Here is a 21204-nt window from a genome sequence, read left to right on the forward strand (position 1 = left end):
TGTTTGCTTCTTGCCTCTGGCGAGCTCATGCATGAAGAAGCCAACCTGCTCTTAGACTGAGGTGCAAACTTGCACAGAAGATTGGGGGGCCATGACATACACGTGATGTCAGGATGTTGGGAGGAGCCAGGGGTGGAGCCAAACACAGTGGCAGTGGGGCTTCAATGGCTGGCAGCTCCTGCTCTCTCACTCTTGGCCTCCTCCTCCCGCTGCCATTGGCTGGGGACTGCTTCCTCCCTTATGCTGCAGCAGCAGGAGGAGCCAGTCACTGAAGCCACATCATGCCGTGCCCCACTTGGCTCCAGGATGAGTCTCCTCTTCCTTCTCCTGGTACTGCCACTGGCTGGGGGCTGCTTCCTCCCCTTCTCCTCCGTGCAGCAGGAGGAGCCGGCCACTGAAGCCATGCCACACCTGGATCCATGCCTGGCCTCCTCCACCCCCTGGTCATTCTGAACATTGGGGGGAGCAGCCCCCAAAGAAATTACTGGAGGGGGCAAAAGAGCTGGGCCCCTAAGAGTTGGTGCCCATGGGTGCAGAGTCCTACCCTCTGCTCTCTCTCTTAGGCCACATTCCCACCATGCATTCAATGTGCTACAATAACACCTTAAACAATCATGGCTTCCCACCCCCATCATCTCAGCACATCCTGGCCAGCCTGTTTGACCAGAGGCAACAGTTGGAGACAAGAAATATGGACGCTGGGAAATGATCCTTCTCTTCAGTCACTCCTCAAACTGGCAGAGGGCCTTCTCGGTCGTGCCCACCCTGTGAAATGCTCTCCCATCAGATGTCTAGGAAATAAACAACTATCTGACTTTTAGAAGATATCTAAAGGCAGCCCTGTTTAGGGAAGTTTTTAATGTTTGATGTTTTATCGTGTTTTTAATATTCTGTTGGGAGCCGCCCAGAGTGGCTGGGGAAACCCAGCAAGATGGGCGGGGTATAATCATCATCATCGTCGTCTTTCTTAAAAACCTATGTCCAGCCTGGGAGGGAAATGAACCACATTTACAAATTTCCTTTCCAAGGTTGGATCATCATTGTTTCCAGCAGGACTGCATGCTCCCGAGAACCAGACCACTCCATTCATTTCAAGTGGGCTTGTATGTAAACCTCATTAACAAGTTACACTGCAGTGGCATCTGATGCATGTGTGAGGAAAAGGGTTGATTATGTACATGTAGGATTTATTGAACAGTACTTCCCTTTGAATTTTCTTCTGAAATGCAATGATGGCAGCTTATGCTTCAGATCGTGTTTAGGGATGCCTGCAGTTATACCAGATAGCTGGAGAGAGCAGCTTTGCAGGATTGCCGCAAGGCTTGTCCTGGACTGCTGCAGAGCTAGGAGAGCTTGCTGTTGAACAACACCATCATGAAATGAACAGGTACCCTGCTATCTACAAAATGGCATTCTTGAAAACACTGAGCAATGCTTTGCTGCAGCCAACTCTTAGGTGGCCAGTTGGTTTCAGATGTGGGCAGCCCCTACCCACTGCAAATGTTGAGAATTCTGCAGAGCCACTGAAAAGGGCCACAGGCACATGTCTCTTGCGGGAATCCACTGGCATCTGTTCACTCTGTTCTCCATGTGTGCTTAATCTCTCTGCAATATCAGGGTTCAAGATACACTCTAGGGAAGCTGGATAAATTCATTCAGTCTGCATTCTTGAGTGAACCAACTTAATTTGCCAGGCCCGGGCTTAAATATATATTGGAATGCAACTATCCATCAGATCATTCATGTCTCTGAATTTTGCAAAACAGTTTGGGTTCCAAAAATGCATCAAAGTACACGTTTTGTGGGGAGGATATATACAACAGCATGTATTTTATGGGAAGAATGGGTATAAAATGTATACAATATAAACGCTTGTTTTCTTGCCTTAAAAAAATAAATAAATCTACAAAACCCAGAACAGCGCTATGATTGAGTGCAGATGAAATGGACACGGAATAGAAATGAGCAAATCCATCCATCCCCTAAACACCTCTGCAAGCACCATGCATTATATTCCTCAGTCTTTGTTACTCTATAATGAATGTTTTTGTGAATATTTGTTTTTCACGAAGAAAAATGTTTTTTTAAAATAAAACACACACATCCATAGAGATTAGATTTGCCAGACACATTAAAATATGTTTAAAAGAAAACTAAATCAATGACTAAAACCGGGAGGGGGAAAAACCCACCTAATTAAATTAGGCTACAGAAGCCTAATAGTTGCAATCCCTGAATTAATGTTAACAGACCGTGGGCCCAGAAAACTGTATTGCTAAAAGTTCCCACGGGTGATGAAATGATGACAGTAGGAGGAGAAGTGGAACCAATGCAAATTTCAACACAGCCAACCTCAATCTTAGCAGGCAATAAATGTCCCCAGCAATATAATGATCCAATTACTTTCTATAGCGTGTGAATCTTGGAGACACAAAACAGTTTTAATGCCTGCGACATTCTTCCTCCTCTAGTTTGGAATCCACAGATCCTATTATATATTCAGTATATTTCAATTGTGCTCCTGTCGCTTGCACTCCAAAGGCGCTCGGCTTCACTTCTTAATTGAGGCCCAGTGGAAATAAAGGGCATCATCACCATTATTATTAATATTTATCATTTTCTGTAAGAATGCTAATGTGCAAAGGGAGTTTATAATCTGTATCGTATTCATACCTGCGATGTCGCTGGGAGCGAGGGCTAGGGGAAAGAAACTGACTCCCGTTTAACATGTGGAAAACATGTGGTAAGGGGTGATGATGCGGCAGTGCCTAGGGTCATTCCTTGTGGTTTGCGTCACTATGCCTTTAGATCCCAGTTGCCGGAAACCAAAGGAGGGGAGAGTGCTCTTGTGCTCGAGTCCCACTTGTATGATGCCCGTCTTTTTGGCCACTGTGAGAACAGAATGTGAAGCTGGATTTGGCCTGATCCAGCAAGTTCTTATGTTCTCATGGAGGCCAGAGGAAGCATCCTTCTCAGTATCAGTTGCTGGAGACCACAGGCAGGGACAATGCTCTCATGCTGAGGTCCTGCTTGTGGGTTTCTTACTGGCTTCTGGTTGGCCACTGTGAGAATAGGATGCTGAACTAGATGGGCCACCAGCCTGACCCAGAAGGCCTCTTCTGATGTTCCTCCTGCATGCAGGTTATTTGAGGGTCCACCTAGTGTCATTGCCTCTTCTAATGGGGTAAGAACTTCAATTGCGGCCATGATTTGTTAGGGCACTGGAGCAATTATTTTAAGGGTAGGAGGATAATTCAAGTTATAGGTAAAAATGGGGAATGGGATGTTAACCAGCCAAGATTCTCTGAATGCAGAGAATCATCGAGATCCATCTGTCCATGTGCTTAGAGTGGATTGAATAAATAGGGGCCAGACTAGCGATCCCTGTCATATTAAGGGCAAGATGCTGGGAGTCAATGAGCCATAATAAGAGGGCTTTTAGAACACACACAAAAAAAACACAGAAGCCCACAGACCAACTAGGCCTGGGACAAAATTCCTTCTTGAGTTAAAATATGTATACTGATCAAGCAGCTTATTCCATTTGTGTTTTGCAAACATCTGGCAAGCTGAAGCATGTCCCCCCATCAATTAAAACTGGAAAGACATATTCAGTCTTACACATTAAAAGGCTTGTTTTTAGAGGGTCATAGAAAGAGTCCTTGCCCTCCAACGAGGCAGCCACCTGCATTTCTGCATGATTTGGGTATGCATTCAGTGCACTGACCTATGCAGAGATGCGACTGACTGTCTCTTCTAGCTAACTGCTGTATCTGTACATTTAGAAATGGTATAATCCAATTGCAAGTGAAGCAGAGATAGGCAGAAGTACCTATCCCAGTACAGGATGCTTAGAAGGAGTCAAGACCAGAGCACTGAGTTAGGCAGAGAAGCAAGGCACAGGCTCCTCCTCCATATTCGATTCATAAGATAATGACAATTCTCTTGCAACTCACTAGTGTGCCTTGGTACATAGCCTGAAAATGACAGCAGTTGTCAGTATACCATTTATGAGTGTGGGATTGCATAATCAAGTGCCACTATTTGTACATATGTGTGCATGCGTGTGCGCATGCGCACGCGCACACACACATATAGTGAGAGCGAGAGAGCGTGCAAAGGAGAAGAGTTCTAACCTTGCTCTCTCTTTGAAATGCTAGTCTTCCAAGTCCAGGAATTTCCACCCCTTGGAGAACCATTTAACTGTGCCAAGTGGTAAAAACTAAGTAATATTTTTATTGCTTCATTTCCACATGTGCAAACCGGGCACAGCTTCGTACCCTGATATGTGGTACTTTCACATGCACTGGAGAAGGAGGAGAGGAGAAGGAACACCGCGTGCTGAGAACAAGATGTTTCCTGTCCCCAAAAGCCACAACTGAGGCATTAAGAGGGGAAATAGATTATCCCAATCTATGGAAATATTCCCCTCCACTGTGAAGTGAGCTTTTCATTGTTTATTCGGGAAGGATAACAGCATCTGAAGCTCTTGTGCATCTGAAGCACGCTTATCTTCTGAAGGGAAATCAGTCACACGGTTTCCTTCTTCCATGAAATTATAGAATTTATGCAGGAGAAAACCAAGCCGAATTTTGCTCTTTCTCCCATCTCTGACTTCAAAGCTTGAATCACACTTGATTTACTCCTCACATTAGTCATGGCACTGCCAATATCCCACCACATTTGAAGTACGAAGAAAAGAGGAGAAACAGCGATGGGCTCAAAATTTAATTATACCGGCCCGATCCCGATCTATACAATATACACTTTTGTCTCAGCTGTAATCTAAGATCCAGCCAATACCTTCTTTAGGACTCCTGCTTCCAAGAGCTCCTAGAGGGTCAAAAAGCTGGGAATGCAATTAAAACACAAGCTGGGAATGCTCAAGACACTGTTTGCTCTTCCTGGTTGGTTTCTGTCTGTATTACATTAGCCACTCATACATTGAACATGTACCCAATATTTCACTGAATGCCAGGAGTTGGATGCTCCCATGGAAATAACTCTCTGTGAGTGAGGGCAGTGGTGGCTGATGTAGGTGCCCTTTTCACATGGATGGGGTGGCCAGTGGGACCAGAATGGCACGTCCCACTTTGTCCTATCTCTTTTTCAGAAGTATATGGTGTGTGCCCCCCAGTAAGGGCCTTTTCAGTGGTGGCTCCTCAAATGTGGGACTCTGTCCCTAGTGAGGTGCATCTGGCCTGATCTCTGAGGTGCATTTGGCGTGTTTTGGGTGGCTTTATCGGCAGGTATTTGAAGGAGAGACCTGATTGTTGTTGTTCTTGCTGCTGCTGCTGCTAGTAGTTGTTTTTAGTGGTGAGTTATGTGTTTTTGTGTGATTTTATGGATTTTTATCTACTTGTCTGTAGTAAACAGCCTTGTGGCTTGTGCAAAGGTGGGTATCAAATCTATTATCTGAATTAATTCAGGGTGCAGAATGTAGACAGATGAATTGCACGTACTCTCTCACTCAGGTTTCCTGTGACAGGGGCCCAAGGTCCACACTTATATTCTGTCATGCTGCCCTGAAGTGTTAAAACACTTGCGGGAACTATCCTTAGAGCCACTTCACACAGAGTGGTTTATTAGGTGAGAAAATGGAGTGAAATATCCATTTCATAAAGTGTATAGTAGGGATGGATCTGTTGTTTTCTAGACCATGACTTTTCCACATTTTATCTGTAAGTCTGCCCATACATTCCTGCATCAATCTGCATTTAAAAATATATAGAACTGCCCACAATTTAACTTTCTTTTTAAAGTTATTTCACAAAATATACATTTTTGCATGCATTTTATCCTAAAATACACATTTTTTAAATGATAACTATTGCGAAGTCAGGGAAATGTGAAAAATGAAATATAACTGTGCTCCTTTTTCTGAATCAGGTTTGTCCTCAGTAGATGTAGCCATCCTTCAAAATTTGCCCTCATCTGAATTTTACAATTCCGTTTCTCTAATGCAAATTGCTGCAGATTTGAGAACTGAATTTAAGATTGGGGAAATGAGGCACTAGGAGATCCTGCCACCCCTAGTTTCCATCAAGAAAAGAAATCCAGCTCCATCTTACATATGCGCAAAGGTCTCTCTCCCAGTGTTAATTATGTAACTCCTAGAGATTGCCTCCTGTTTACAAGGTAATAACCATATCCCGAACAAAATAAATTGAAGCCATCAAACAAGCTTAACTAGCTAATTAGATTTTTTAAAAAGCTGTTGATTAAGAACCTGAGCATGAACATACACAAAGGTTACCTCGGTGGATATGGGTACTTTACTTATTTGGGGCTGTCCCCTGACAAATTGTTGTGCTGAAGCGACAGCTCCATTAAACAGTACATTTTCATGTACATAGAATCACAGAACCACAGAATTGTAGAGTTGGAAGGGACCCTGAGGATCATCTAGTCCAACCCCATCAGCCCCAACTAGCACAGCCATAAAACAAGATATACTGGAAATCATTTACTGGTAACAAGGGCCAAGGGTAAGCCAATGCCCCCTGATCCATTCCTTATTGTTCCTCTGGTGGTCTTGGCTCTGAATTCAACTCTTTTCAGTTTAACTCAAATTAATTCTGGAACCAGAGCACGCACAACTTTGCTGTAGCTCTTCCTTCACTCTGTTCACTTGCATCTTTCTCCACCCACCCCAACCAGCCCCCAGCAGTCTTTACCCATCTCTGTATGCACATGGCCTCAGGTTAAAAGAAGTCTCTTCTTGAATTTAACTGATGCAGCAATGTTGAATAAATGCAAAGTTTCTCCTCAAGCAGAGGTGGGGAAGCTATCTGTGGGGGATCTCCTGCACTGAGCATTAGATGGCCTTGTTGTTGTTTAGTCGTTTAGTTGTGTCCGACTCTTTGTGACCCCATGGACCAGAGCACACCAGGCACTTCTGTCTTCCACTGCCTCCCACAGTTTGGTCAAACTCATGCTGGTAGCTTCGAGAACACTATCCAACCATCTCGTCCTCTGTCGTCCCCTTCTCCTTGTGCCCTCCATCTTTCCCAACATCAGGGTCTTTTCCAGGGAGTCTTCTCTTCTCATGAGGTGGCCAAAGTATTGGAGCCTCACCTTCATGATCTGTCCTTCCAGTGAGCACTCAGGGCTGATTTCCTTCAGAATGGAGAGGTTTGATCTTCTTGCAGTCCATGGGACTCTCAAGAGTCTCCTCCAGCACCATAATTCAAAAACATCAATTCTTAGATGGCCTACAACCCTATAATTGGGGAAGGGCCATGGCTCAGTGGTAGAGCATCTGCTTTGCATGCAGAAAGTCACAGCTTCAATCCATGGCATCTCTAGGTAGGGCTGGGAGCGACTCCTGCCTGAAACCCTGGAGAGATGCTGCCAATTAGCATAGACAATAGTGTACTAGATGGGCTAGTGGGCCTGACTAAGGCCACATTCACATCATAACCAGGTGTTTGCAGGCTTTTTCAATGGTGTTTCAAACACACATGATTTCGCTTAAATGCGCGGGGCCTTGGAATGTAACCCCCATGGCAATTGGGAGTTGCCTATACAGTGGTACCTCGGGTTACAAACACCTCAGGTTATAAACACTTCGGGTTACAGACTCCACTAACCCAGAAGTAGTACCTCGGGTTAATAACTTTACCTCAGGATGAGAACAGAAATTGTGGGGTGGCGGTGTGGCGGCAGCGGGAGGCCCGATTAGCTAAAGTGGTACCTCAGGTTACGAATGGTTTCAGATTAAGAACGGACCTCCGGAACAAATTATGTTCGTAACCTGAGGTAACACTGTATTAGTTTCATCACATTTCCTGCCTCCTACATCCATACTATCTCCTCATCCAGTGAAGGGGTCTTGTCCAGCATTTTAGACGGAAAAGGAGAAATGCCCCACAGGTCTCTTGACTACCAGTATGAAAGGGCGAGGAAGGCAGGTGCTTTTTTTGAGGCGGATGTTTCCTTTAAGCCTCTAAGTCAAGACGGTTGATCTTTCTTGACACATCACAGCACTCTTGTTTCTCTTCTCTGTGATATCTTGCCTAGTGCCCGATCAGAAATAGAGCTGCCTGACGGCATGCTGCTTTTGATTTTGCCAGGAACAACAAAGAGGTGTCAGCCTCTGAAGGTTTTAAAAATAGAATTGTCTGAAGAAAACAAACACCTCTTTAACAAATCTCTGTCGAAAAGACAAAGGGCACTGTCAGGGAAAGGAGAAAAATGTGCAGGGAAGCCTCAAATGAAACTTACGCCAGGCCTTTCAACAACAGCGCTTCAGCTGACGACTGGCATAAAATGCTGCAGAAAGGAGCACCGTTAGACCAGGGCCTCATTCACACCATACATTTAAAGTGCTACAATGCTACTTTAAGCCATGGCTTCCCACAATGAATTCTGGGAGCTGTGGTTTCTTACAGGTGCTGAGAGCTGTCTGGTGACTCCTATCTCGCCCTCAGAGAGTTGCAATTTCCACAGCGGTTTAACAATCAATCCCTTTTCACCTGGAACTCTGGGAATTGTAGCTCTGTGAGGGGAAACAGGGCCCTCCAATATAAATTATTGTGTACAAATGCTGCCACTTTCAGCATTCATAAGCAGTGGAACAACAAGGATGTCCCTCAAGTTGTTTTTTTAAAGGTAGGTGGACAATCTCTCCAAAAAGACAAATTCCCAGTCACTATAAGTTCAATACAGTATTGTATGCGTTCCAGTATCATGACCCCAGTACAGAGCAGCAGCTAAGATGCTGGCACACAAGACGGGGAAACAACAGCTGAATGCTGAACACCGATGCTGAGCTGATCAGCAAAGATCACTTTGAGCCAGAGACCTCCAAACTGGGAAACCAGGAGACAGTACCACATTGAACCAGATTTCTCTGAGGAAGCAGACCTCTTTGCACCGGGGGTCTCTTGTTCCCCTGGGCTGCTCACCAGCACATGCAACTTGCAAGCAACTGAGATGTGATGGAATGCTAAGCTCCATGCAAGAGGACTATGACTTTAAGACTTTCCTCTTTTCAGGAAGGAGGCAGAGCCTTGGAAGGGTAACCCCCCCCCCCCACCAATAAAAGGCCTAAGTTTGATCTCCATTCAAGCAAATCATGTGGTAGGAGCTGTTCAAGGTCCTATAAGCCTGACATCCAGGTGTAAGCCTGACATCCAGATGCTGCCTGACATCCATCTTCTAAGCCACTCTCAGACATCTGTTGTGTCCGCCAGTCAATTCTCAACTGGGGTCAGGGCAGAACATCTAAGGCACACTCTTAAGTTTTCTCCAGGTTAAGTGAGACCCAGAAGGTCTGGTCAGTGCCCCAAATGGACTTTATGTGCAGCAGACTCTTCAACAGAGTCTTCAACAATGTGGAGTTAGTCCAGCTGATGAGGCCAGGGTTCCCTAAATAAGTTTTTAAAACCCTGGGCTAAGTGTTTGCTGTTAAGCTGCCATCTGAATGCCCAGAACTATTTGCATTGTATCTGTTTGTGATGGGTCTGTATGCTCACTTCTGGGACACTGTTAATCCTGCAGATTTTCATTTGTGCTTGAAGAATAATCACGTGACCTACCCAAAACTTGCCTTATGTTGCTGTTTCACAAACAAGATTTGTGTATAAAAAAGTGATTGCTTTCTTATTGTATCTTAGAACATTCTGGATAGTGTCACTTGCATTGTTGGCATTAGCGCCAGCACATGATGTTACCTTTATTTTTGATAGCTTAAAAGGGTACAAGCTTTCTTCTAAACCGCATATAGCTTTCCCATTTATCCTCAATTGCTTTGTCAATGTTTTTTTTCTTTCCTTTTTTAAGTTCCTTGTAAAGATAACAAGCTGTGCATTGTAGAGTGGGAGAGCATTATGGAGATGAGCAGTTATCGCCGAGTTGTGTACACCACTCTGTAATTTGTACCTAACATGATGTGTGCATGTGTTTGGAATAAGTAATTGCAAGGAATCGCAGAGTGGCGCTGATGCAGATCTTGATGCTCAAGCAGCTCTGATAAGCTGAGAGGAGCAAAATGCAAGGGAGCCGATCTCTGGTCACCTGGCTCAGTACAATCTCCCTGCCCTGTTTCTCCCTCTCTCTCATAGGCAGACCAAACTAGGCTGATTGAACAGACATAGGATGAAGGACCTTACATTCTAATAGCAGTCCCCACAGATTGTGTACCCACAGAGGGAATACAGATTTACAGCTGAAATTCAGGATGGACTCTACTGTTAGACAGACTGAGTCCTCTGCCTCAGGTGGCAGAAGCTGGGGGTAGCAGCAGCAGCCCCCCACCATATACCTCCTTTGGTAGCCTTCTGCCCTCAGGTACAGTGGAGAATGTTGTTCCCTCATCAATGTTGAAGGAAGGTTCAACTGACAGCTCTGGTGGACGCTGTGCACATAATGGGAAGGGGCACCATCTGGTCCTTTACTTCAGGCAGCATAATACCTGGGCGAGGTCTGCTTGCAGTGTGGGCACAGGCACACTGTCCACCAGAATGCAGTGAGCTTCTGTTACAGGAAGGAGGCCTCTCAGCTCTATCCCAGTTGCCAGCAATTGCATCTGGGCAGAGAGTACTCTTGTGCTCATGTCTAGCTTGAGGGTTTCCCAACAGGGCATCTGGTTGACCATTGCGAGAACAAGATGCTGGACTAGATGGTCCATTGGCCTGATCCAGCAGACTCGTGTTATGTTCTTATGCTCACTGTTTGTTTCATAAAAAATTATATGGCTACACACTTTGAGGATAAAGTCATCGGACTTCTGGATGACCTGTTGCTGCAGTTCCAGGTGATGTAGCCAATGTCAGAGTCGGTGATGTATTGTGGGATCAGTTTCAGCAGATGCAGTCAGCTGATGTGGACACCGTGCTGGAGGCTACGTGCCCAACCACATGCTCCCCTGCTCCCTGTCCCTCCTGGCTAGCAGTGGGAGGTTGACTGGTTGGTTCCAGAGCATGATTAATGCTTCATTGCTTGAGAGTGGTCCCTGCTTGCATGAAATGGTGGCACTGCCAGTTCTAAAGCAACTGGCCCTGGACACCTTGGACTGTAATAACTATTGACTAGTCGCAAATACTCCCTTTAGAGTGATGGTGGTGGAGAAAGTTGTAGTGGGGCTGCTGCAGGCATTCTTAATTTACATGGATTATTTAATTCCACTCCTGTTATGTACTGAAGTTCTCACCCTGGGCCAGCAGGGGGATACTGTAGATAGTTTTTACTCATGTCCACATATGCAAATAAGGGATTGAAAGTGACGTTCAGTGATTGGATGGTTACAGAAAGTGGTTACAGTTACGCTGTACTGGAGCTCTATATAAGCAGGCTGGCTGAGCCCTTCAGTTCAGTTCTGTTCTGGCCTGTGAATAAACAAGAGCTGTTTGAAGAATCGCTGTGTCGTCTGATATGTTCACCCACAACCTAACAACTCCAATGTGGGTTCAGGCCTGGCCATGAGTTGCCACTGAATGGAAGAATGTTTTAACTGGTTTAGAATGTTTTCTTTTTCAACTCTGTGTCTGCCACTCTGGGCTCCTTGTGGGCAGAAGGGAGAGTGGGATATAAAGTCAACCAAAAGTCCTCTCTAATCAACTTTTTAAATAGTAATTCAGACCCCCCCCAAGGTGTTCCTCTCATAATCTCTTACAGTACAGTATTCTGTACAAAGCCAGTGAGTTGGGGGTGGGAAGAGACAGGACAGCGCACGGTTTTTGATAACAAAATTCAACCTCCATGGACTTTAAAACACCTCTAAAGTTATTGATTCATAAACAGGCAACCAAAAAGAAAAATAAACACACACAAATCTAAGACTGGGCAGAGATAGGCACCTGAACCTAGATTTATATTCTTTAGACATGTATCAAGATTATACTTGACATTTAAGGGTTTTAACCTTCTGACCTGAGGCTGACCTAAAGCCAGAAGTTTTCGTCTGGCTTGCTTTGAAAGGCTTACACAGGATGCTGGAGATTTTTGATGGGCAAACAAAGTGTGGGATCCATTCCAATCAAAGGTTGTTTTATGCTGTGTAGAAGTTGCATCAAGTGGGCACACTCTTACTGTCTGCTGAAGAGATATCGTTCTGTTTTGCAAAAGCTGCTATCCTAGCTAGAGATAAGCCCTATTTGTGCATTACTCATGTGCAGAGCACTCAAAATTTCAAACCAGAGTGGGCCCACACTCCTCATCCCACCCCTGGTATCATCAGATCACCCTGCTAGCTCCACACACTAAGCATGGCTGCTTGCAAGGGGACTCATATGTGCAAACAACCGCTCATGAATAGGGGTTCTGAATTATGGTTCAGTCAACATAGGATGTGTACGTTTCCTGCTCAAACTATTTGCTAATCATTGTTATTTGAGTTTATTGTTTGTTTCCTGCAAGCTCACAGATATATAATTTTAATATGTATCTTGAAAGCTGACTCAGTACTTCAAAAAACCAAAATGCAGGCTGATGCTGGGAACATGGAAAGCTGTGCATTTTTCCTGCATTGTAACTTTATGGATAAAGCTGACAAAGCCTTGGCTGCAATATCTGACCAAGAGAAGGGCCTGCCATAAAGATCTCAAAACATGGGCAGATTTGTATACAGTCTTCCAGATAGCTTGGACTTCAGCTACATATAGCTTTATAGGTGATAACCAGCATTTTGAATCATGCCCGGAAACAGACTGCTAACCGTTGGGGCTGTTATAGCAAGGGAGTTGCATGATCCCTATAACCAGCCAACAATCAGTATATTATTTTCAGCATGATAAGCATTTTTCTGCATACATTGCCTATTGTGCACATTCTCCTGCACAGCTTCTTGGCCAAGAAATGCATCATAAGATTTGGAATTTGAGTTTCAACAGAGAGCTGAATTTCAGTTTAGATGTTGTTTTAGGAAGCACCAAGTAGGCTCACATCAAAATGCAAACCCAGCTGAGTTCGGAACTTGATCCCTGCTGAGACCCGAGACAGATGAGAGTCTCAATAAACCTTTAAAAAGTGAGACAAAGTTTCTGGCTGACCACCTTTTCATTATTTGCATCAACTCTTCACTTTCCTTTAGTGGGGCTTTGACTTGTTCAGATTGCTCTAAGCACAGCAGTCATGTCAGGTCTGTGTGCTAAAGGGGTCAGTCCTGGCTGGCAAGGGAGAGGTGTTGATTGACTCATTATAAATTCCCCCTGTTTATAATGGGATAGTCATTATTCTGAGAGATTTCACTGCTGAGTGCAATAATCATGACCAGTCCAGAGTGCTAGCTGGTTTCGTGACACCTGGATGAGAACAGTGCAGGCAATTACCAAGTATTATGCTATAAATGTAAAATCTTTGGGCACCAAAACTCCCATGGTGCAGAAGATGTCCTTATATAAATACCTTGTTAGGAGATGTGCGAGCTGCAACATTTAATACTCCTAATAGAACAAGCTTTCCACCTTACCTGAAAACTATTTTGCAGAAGTTCCTATCCATGTCCTTACCACTATTTTCGAATCAGAATGAGCAACACAGAAGGAAATAGCTGTCTAATGCATCAACGAATAAACAGCCCATTCTACCAAATGTTTACAAAGGAGAATATGGGTTTAACCCTAAGGATTTACAGCGTGCATTCAATGGGATTAACTATAGAACAATTTCTGTGATGGATTTTCACATGATTTGTTCCAGAAAACATTGGAAGAAAAATATGCACTCTGAAGCTAAAGCTTCCATGTTGTCCTGGCAGGGATGGGTGAATGTGTCTGTTTCCCACCAAGATAAGACTGAATAGAATTATGAATTTTGTTTGGACTGATTGGGACTGATTTGGACATTAACGCAGTAATAAGAAGATGATCTGAATCCCCCTTTGGATCTTGAAGTATGGGTTCCCCCAACAAAATTTAAAAATTTGGCTTTGTAATTTGGAATTTATGTGATGTGATTTAATTTGATGTGATTGGCCAGTTAATAAAAATTATTTTTTTTAAAAAAAGAATGTGTCTGTTTCCAGGTTCTCCTACTTTACCAACACACCTGTGAGAAAATTCACACACCAGCAATTTGGGGAAAGGGTGTATCTATTGAAAGATAATGAAACCAATAAGCAAATTAACCAAATCAAAATAACGGAGGGTTAAATTCCCTTATGAGTCATGGGCAGATTGACTGGCTTTACCTGTGATGTTAGAAGAAAGGATTGGCAGGAACCCTTCCTCCTTGCTCCAAACACCCTGGGAATCTGGCCTTGGAAGGCACTGTGGCATCACTGTTTTAGCATTCACCGCAGAACGCATGTCAAGAATAAGGGCACCCCGATGACAAAAGGTGACAAGAGGGCCCTTAACCCAACACTGCCTCATTTGATTACTCCCTAACTCTTACCCTGACTTCCCATACTAACCACCATCTGAACCAGTTGAACAATGCCACTCCAAACAAGACTCCCAGCAGTAGGAAGTAGGCAAAAAAGAAGAGGCCAAGGCCAATTGAAGGGACTCCTGCCAAGATTCCTGCTTCACCCTTGAACAGGTGATGAACAGAGCATCTACTGCATAGGGGAGGGTGCAGCAAAGAGAAAACTGCAATGTTTAGGGTGTGGAGTTAGCTTAGAAGGCAAGCTCCTCCCCACTCTCTGATTGGCAGCAGACGGCACCTGATGAAAAGGCCCCAAGCCCGTGTCAAACCAAGTACATCTTTTTCTTGGAGGAACACAGATGTGGAAAATCCCACTCCCACACTAATGGGATGCGAAAGGGATTCTCATTCCACTCCACAATCTATGTTTAAAGATAAAGGTAAAGGTAAAGGGACCCCTGACAGTTAAGTCCACTCGCGAATGACTCTGGGGTTGCGGCGCGCATCTCACTTTACAGGCTGAGGGAGCCAGAGTTTGTCCACTTCCGCAGACAGTTTTTCCGGGTCATGTGGCCAGCATGACTAAGTCGTTTTCTGCCGAAGCCAGAGCAGGGCATGGAAACACAGTTTACTTTCCCGCTGGAGCCGTACCTATTTATCTACTTGCACTGCGTGCTTTCAAACTGCTAGGTCAGCAGGAGCTGGGACCGAACAATGGGAGTTCACCCTGTCGCAGGGCCTTGCCACAATTCCTCATCAGTTCACAATTATTATTTTTAAAAAAAGAAGTCGTTACAAAAATCTGCCAGCATTTTACTCTCACATTTCTGCTAATATGCAGATTATTGAATTGTAGAAAATGTTACCCAATATGGCCATTTTTTGCAAAGATTCTCCTCTGATGATATGATGCATTTTTGAACGTTACTCCCAGTAATATATAATATTCCCAGAATTGTGTGTGAGTGGGTGTGGGTGTGTGGGTATACATGTACACAAACACATTTCTCTACACATTGTTTGGAACTGAATCACAACATTTGGAGAAGGGCAAATTTTGAAGATTCACTGTGTTTCAGTTTGTGAAACATTACAGGAAGGGCAAATTTGTTTGGTAAATTTCTCCCCCCAACCTTAGACTATTTGCCTTAGAAAACAGGTATTAACCTGAACACAGCATTCCTTAGCACTGCAAGTAGGTTGCATGGACAAATGTTTGCTCCTGACTCCTCTTATTCTCCTGCCTCTCTCCCTCAACCTTAGAGGGAAATCTGCCTGCACCTATTGATCTCTCTCCCCCCCCCCCAGAGACCTCTTTGTCACTTCATTGCCTCCCCACCCTGACTTTGCTTAATTGCCCTTTCATTGCTCCTTAGAAAAGAGTTTTTTTAAAACTGTCCAGCCTTAGACAACTTTTTAGACATTTCCCACCATCTAGCCAATGTCTAATTTGCTGCATGCAAATTTGGCATACGCATACATATAGGCATAGACACTGAGCAATTCTTTGTTCTCTCGCTGTGATCATTAAAGTTTCTAACTGGTAAGAGGCTCCTTTCCTTTTATTCTGCTTATCTACTGCCAAAGCAGGGAAGGAAGCCAATTCCCTGAAGCTTGACACTGAGCTAGAGTCTCCAACACACTAACCAATGCATGACACTGTCCCTACAGGTCTTCTGAAGCCATATGAGGCCACCATGCTGCTAAAGCTAAGCAGGTCAGGGTCTGCTCACTAATATAGATGGAGGACTGCCTGGGAACCACCAGCATACCACCTTGGGTTCCATGATGGAAGAAAGTGGAATCGAAACCTTAGGAAATATAATAAATAATGTATGGAGAAAATAAGGAAAAAGGAAGGAAAGTTTCCTCTTTTTTTAAGGAAAGGCACCACTGAAGATACAGACTTAAACCCCCAGTTTTAAATTTAAGAACAGACACTGGTAGTTATGCATTGGCCTGAAGGACTCCCAATGCAAGTAGGAGAATTTACAGAAATCTGGCTGCATTCACATAACAATTTAATCCATTTCCCTAAGGTTTACCAAATGTCTAATTTCCAGATTGTATTTGAGCTTTCACAAGATTTAAAAGACAATTCCAGAAAACTAATGGGATCTAGCTTACATTGAGCATTCATTTCTGCATAAGTTGATTCCAGAAAAAAACAAACCCAAACATTTGCAGCCCCCTTAAACTGGAAAATTGTGGGGTGGTAAAGCCACATTCAGTTCTTTCCTACTGTTTTCATGGGAGAATCAATGGAGGAACAGAAGCAGACCTATGTGGGAAGAGCGAGAGCAGCAATGTTCTACAGTGACATTTGGTGTTGCTTTGCATTACACCCATGCAACATGCCAGTGTATCAGTCAAAAAAACCCCACCATTCCATAATGCAACAGGTGCTGCAGTGTGAAAGGAACATCAGCAAAGTGCTTGCATTATCACCAAGAAAACTGACACAATATTCCCCACTTCTGAATGCACAATGTCACAATGATGCTACTTTCTCACTCCCCTCACTTCCATTACCATCTCATATATACCAGTGTCAAAACTAATTTCTAGGAAAGCCCTGGAAAGGCTGCCTTACCTTGCTTCATGTTGAAAAGCACCTCCCACCCCCTGCCGCTCCTCTCTCATGTCCTCAACTACAAAGACATGTACATAGGTTTTGTACAGCACTTCTCATTGAAGCCATTTTCCTCCTTCCTCACCTCATAGTCCTTCACCTCATTTGCCAACGCAACCACTTAATCCTGTTGGCGTTCCCCAAGATTTTGCTGATAATGTCACAGCACTGTATCTAAACTGAACAAGCCCACAGCCCCTTTGATTCAGCAACGGGGTGGAGAAAGAAGCTAAGAGCCTTCATGGCCAAGAAAGGGCAGCAGCCACTGGCAGGAAAGGACAGCTGGGGTTCTTAAACATTCCACTCAATGGGTGCACAGTCTGTGCATGCAATAGCTGAGCTGTACAAATCAATGTTTCACACAAACATTTGCACGTGTGTAGAAACAGCTCGCACCTCTGTAGGTGTAACATGTGAACAAGCCCAGAAAAGCAGGACAGTAGGATACAAATATTCAGAAGGAAAGGTAGGAGTGGGATGTGGCAGCCTTTTTAGCTGCCTCCAATATATTGCTTCTGAAGCAAATACTGGAAATGCAGAGCATTCAGAGCAGCCCTATAAATTTTCATTGCGCCATTCCTTTGTAATAACATCCCTACAAGTATCTGCTCTCGGTGAAGCTACTACGCTTGTCATAGCCAACAATATACGTTCCACAGTTAATGCAGACATTCACAAAATCTGTTTTGTTCTTTGCAAAGTGCTGTCCATCAAAAACTGTTCCTGTTTAAAAGTGAATATCAGGTACCATCATCTAAGTATCAGGATGTTTGTCAACTACCAGAAAAGGGGGCGGGCTGAGGCTCTAAGTACAACCACCGCCATTCTGGGGAATATCTATCTATCTATATAGTAAGCCTTCGTTTCCAACAGATAAATGTAATCAAGGTTTATATGCTCAGAGAAGCCAACAGGATGGGATTGTTTCACTTGAAAGATCAGAAGAAAATTGTAACTAATGTTGTGGAAAATTACTTTGATATTGCTTTCTCAGTACAGGATTACAATTAGGTTGCAGTGTGAAGCACGGGGAAAGGATAAATGAATGGTAACAAATCAACACAAACAGCTACTGTCAGGAGCACTTTGCTGACGGAAAGTAATGTAAGCATTACTTAAAGTTTTATGACTCTCGTTTTATTCTGGCTTAAGTAGTACATCAAGGGTTTTGTATCATGGTTGCTCAGGCTAAAAACAATAAAGAACACTTTCTAGAGCAGACAGAGAATGTGAAGGAAGCAGACCATCTTTTATTAACCTTGTTTTATAAGCTACACTATCCCAAATTAAACTGGACTGAATGCATTAACAATGAGCAATGACTCTCTCCTCCAGCGTATAATTCTGCTCTACTTTTGAGGAGGTGGGATGCATGGAGAATGTGGACGCATCTAGTTTTAAGGCAGCTGTTCAGGTGCAATCCGGAAGTGGTGCAAATCTGTTCAGCTACGAAGGAGGGATACAAGGGGATAGCTGGATCTCTTCATACACATCAGCCTCCTTTATCACTTGATGGAGAACAATTGTGTGCTTTGGAAGTGCATAAGTGGCAGAACCTAGTGTTTCAAGTGAGAACCAAGCTGTGTTGATTTTTTCTGTTTTCATTTTTATACTGAACAAGGGGCTGCAGACCCTGCTCATTCCATTCACCAACCCTGCCTACCTACCAACCCCACTGCCAACCAATTTCCCCCCATGCCTGAGCAACCCCCTCCCTTGACATCTCACCCACCTTCTTGCAAATCCCCTCACCACTTGCCCGCCCCTTCCTTCGCAGCTCACTCCAATTCCCAATTCCTTTTAAAGGAGGGGGAGGCACTTCAGACAGTGCTTTTCTGAAGCACCTTCTCCCTCCATGAAAACTCGCTGCAGGCATATTTAACTAGAGGGGGGGTGGAGAGAAACCTTCCTTCACTTGACAATATGAACATTTCCAACAGACAAATACAGACCTCTTGGTCACCATGAGCATTTCTCACCAATGAGAATGATTTTGTCCAAACAAACAATTCAGATGGGGGTGGGGGGAACATAAGAAGATAATATGTTAAAACCAAAGTCTAACCTGGTGTTTGCTGATGAACAATTTCTTCTGGATCCTGCAGGTGGATGAAGACAACCAGCCCAGCTGCTCCAAACAGCAGGATGAAGGAGAACATGCAGGTCAGCTTCATCATTGACGTCCTCAAATCAATCCAGTTTGGGACCAGGGAAAGAAGAAAATGTGCTCCGTCTCCAAAGCAGAGATTAGGGTCATTATCTCAGCTGCCTTTCCATTCCAAGGCCACCTGTGGGTTGGGAGGGCAGGAAAAGAGAAGCATACACTCACTAAGACTCTATATCTCTCCTAGCGCCATACCCAAAACCTGTCCTCCAATTTCCCCAATTATTCCTTTCCCTGTTAGAAAAGTTTCCATTCTCATGCTGCTTTATTTTTTCTTTATAATTCTGGTGGCTGTAGGGTTGAGTTTGCTTATTTATTTAAACAGTTTACAGCCTGTCCTTCATTGAGACAAATACCGTTTTGTTGCAAGGTTGTGCTTTTCTTTTAGTTAAACATTTTTCAAACGTGATGTTGTAGCCCTTGGGCTGAATCAGATTCCCCAGCCCCAGTTTAGACAAAACTAATAAATATTGCATATACATCTCTAGGCATAGGAAGTTCATATCTGTTCTTTGTTGTCCTAGCAGAGGGACAGGATCGAGACTCTCACCTTGCTGAGAATTGCCATATTGGGATTGGAAGCTCATTGCAACCATTTAGGAACAGGAAACCATAGTCCGCTAGAGAACTTCATGAACTCTTGGGCCCTCGCCATCCTGGTTCCATTGTGTCCCTGGCTATGGGTGGGTAGATGGATAAAGTACAACAAAGTGCTTTCACTTAGGACAGCCAGCCTCTAAACATGAGGAGGTCAGAGGGAAGAGCACCTGGGCAAAACCTTCTACTCATAGGCAACACATCTCAGTTATAATATATAAGAGGACAGATAGGGAGGAGGATCGGAAGTGGGTCTGCTCAAAAGTCTTCCAGACCCAGCAGTTAATAGAATCAAAAAATTGTAAAATTCTATGACTCCCAAGGGTAATTTAGCCCTACTCCCTGCAATGCAAGAATCACAGCTATTGCCTAACCCCACTCACCTCTAATGCTGGCCATGGAAGCAACCAGTGACATTTTGGAGTTTGGGGGTGGGAATCCCAAGGCTTGTTTTAAACAGTAATAAAAAGGGACGACCCAGCTGCAGGAGGAATTTACAGCTTTTTTGTACTCAATATTATACTCATAAGAAAATAAAGTATCTACATTTATTGCTCTTGTTTGTCCACATTAAACAAGAATGCACTATTCATTTGGGGGCATAGTTCAGGATAGATGTTATCAGAATGTTATTTCATTGTCTGTTGTCTGTGTTTAACGGAAATTAATCTTGCAGTAGTAGCTTCCAGGGTTTTAGGGTTGAGTTTGCATTTATTATAGGAAAATAAGAATGGCACATATTGGGACATTTCCATGCTTGAAAAACCTTTTGGGCATAAACAAATGCTAGAACCATTCTAGGGCATATCTGAATTGCAAATGTTCCAAAACTGTTCTTGGAATTATGAGAGTTTGTTTCCAGAGTCCACAAATTATGGTTAAGGTGGGTCACTGAGGTCTGCAGTTGTGGCTTTCAAACTGTGTTCTGGGGAGCCCTGAGTTAGTCTGGACTCTCAGTAACATTCTTCAGTTGAGAAGAGAAGTGAAATGGCAAATTCAGAAGTGCAGGATCCCTTTATGATGTCACAGCCATGCCTGCTCGCAGCCACACTCCTCCCAACATTATACAACTTTTTAAGATTTTGCAATAATCTTTTAATTATATAATAATTAGAGATGCATTGCAATGGTCAGTACAGCTCTCTAGGTGTTGCATTTCAGCTAGATCTACTATTTTCTGTGCACTTACATGGGCAAAGGATTTTTTTCTGTGTAACTTGTGTTTTCTGTGAAGTTCTATTGTACACAACGTGCACCCCATTCTCTTGAAACCAAAGTGCCTTGTGTTTTCAGTGCTCCTAAGGACTTAGCAGTGGTGTGAAACTAAGCCCAAATAAGCTTGCCCAGTGACCTAAGTGAACAGATGGTGTGCTACAAAAAAATGCCTCTGACTATTCCATGTAGTCTTTGTGTTAAGCAGTTGTAGTAGGTAAGAGGGTCGTGCACACCTTTTGCTCCCAAGCTTACATAACCTGTAGATGTCACAACTGAAAGTAATAAA

At 43.8% G+C, this 21204-nt stretch overlaps 1 protein-coding gene across 1 annotated transcript in view; it reads right to left on the minus strand.

Moving 5' to 3' along the window:
* Positions 1 to 21204, minus strand: part of CHST8 (carbohydrate sulfotransferase 8) — a 234390-nt gene that overhangs the window by 157624 nt on the left and 55562 nt on the right. The window contains exon 2 of the mRNA XM_083625291.1: positions 19008 to 19230. Within this exon, the coding sequence (XP_083481417.1) occupies positions 19008 to 19119 (112 nt within the window). The 5' untranslated portion in view covers positions 19120 to 19230. The remainder of the gene's footprint in view (positions 1 to 19007; positions 19231 to 21204) is intronic.

This window comes from Podarcis filfolensis, assembly GCF_964270895.1.
Source record: "Podarcis filfolensis genome assembly, chromosome: 8".
In the NCBI taxonomy this organism is placed as follows: domain Eukaryota; kingdom Metazoa; phylum Chordata; class Lepidosauria; order Squamata; family Lacertidae; genus Podarcis; species Podarcis filfolensis.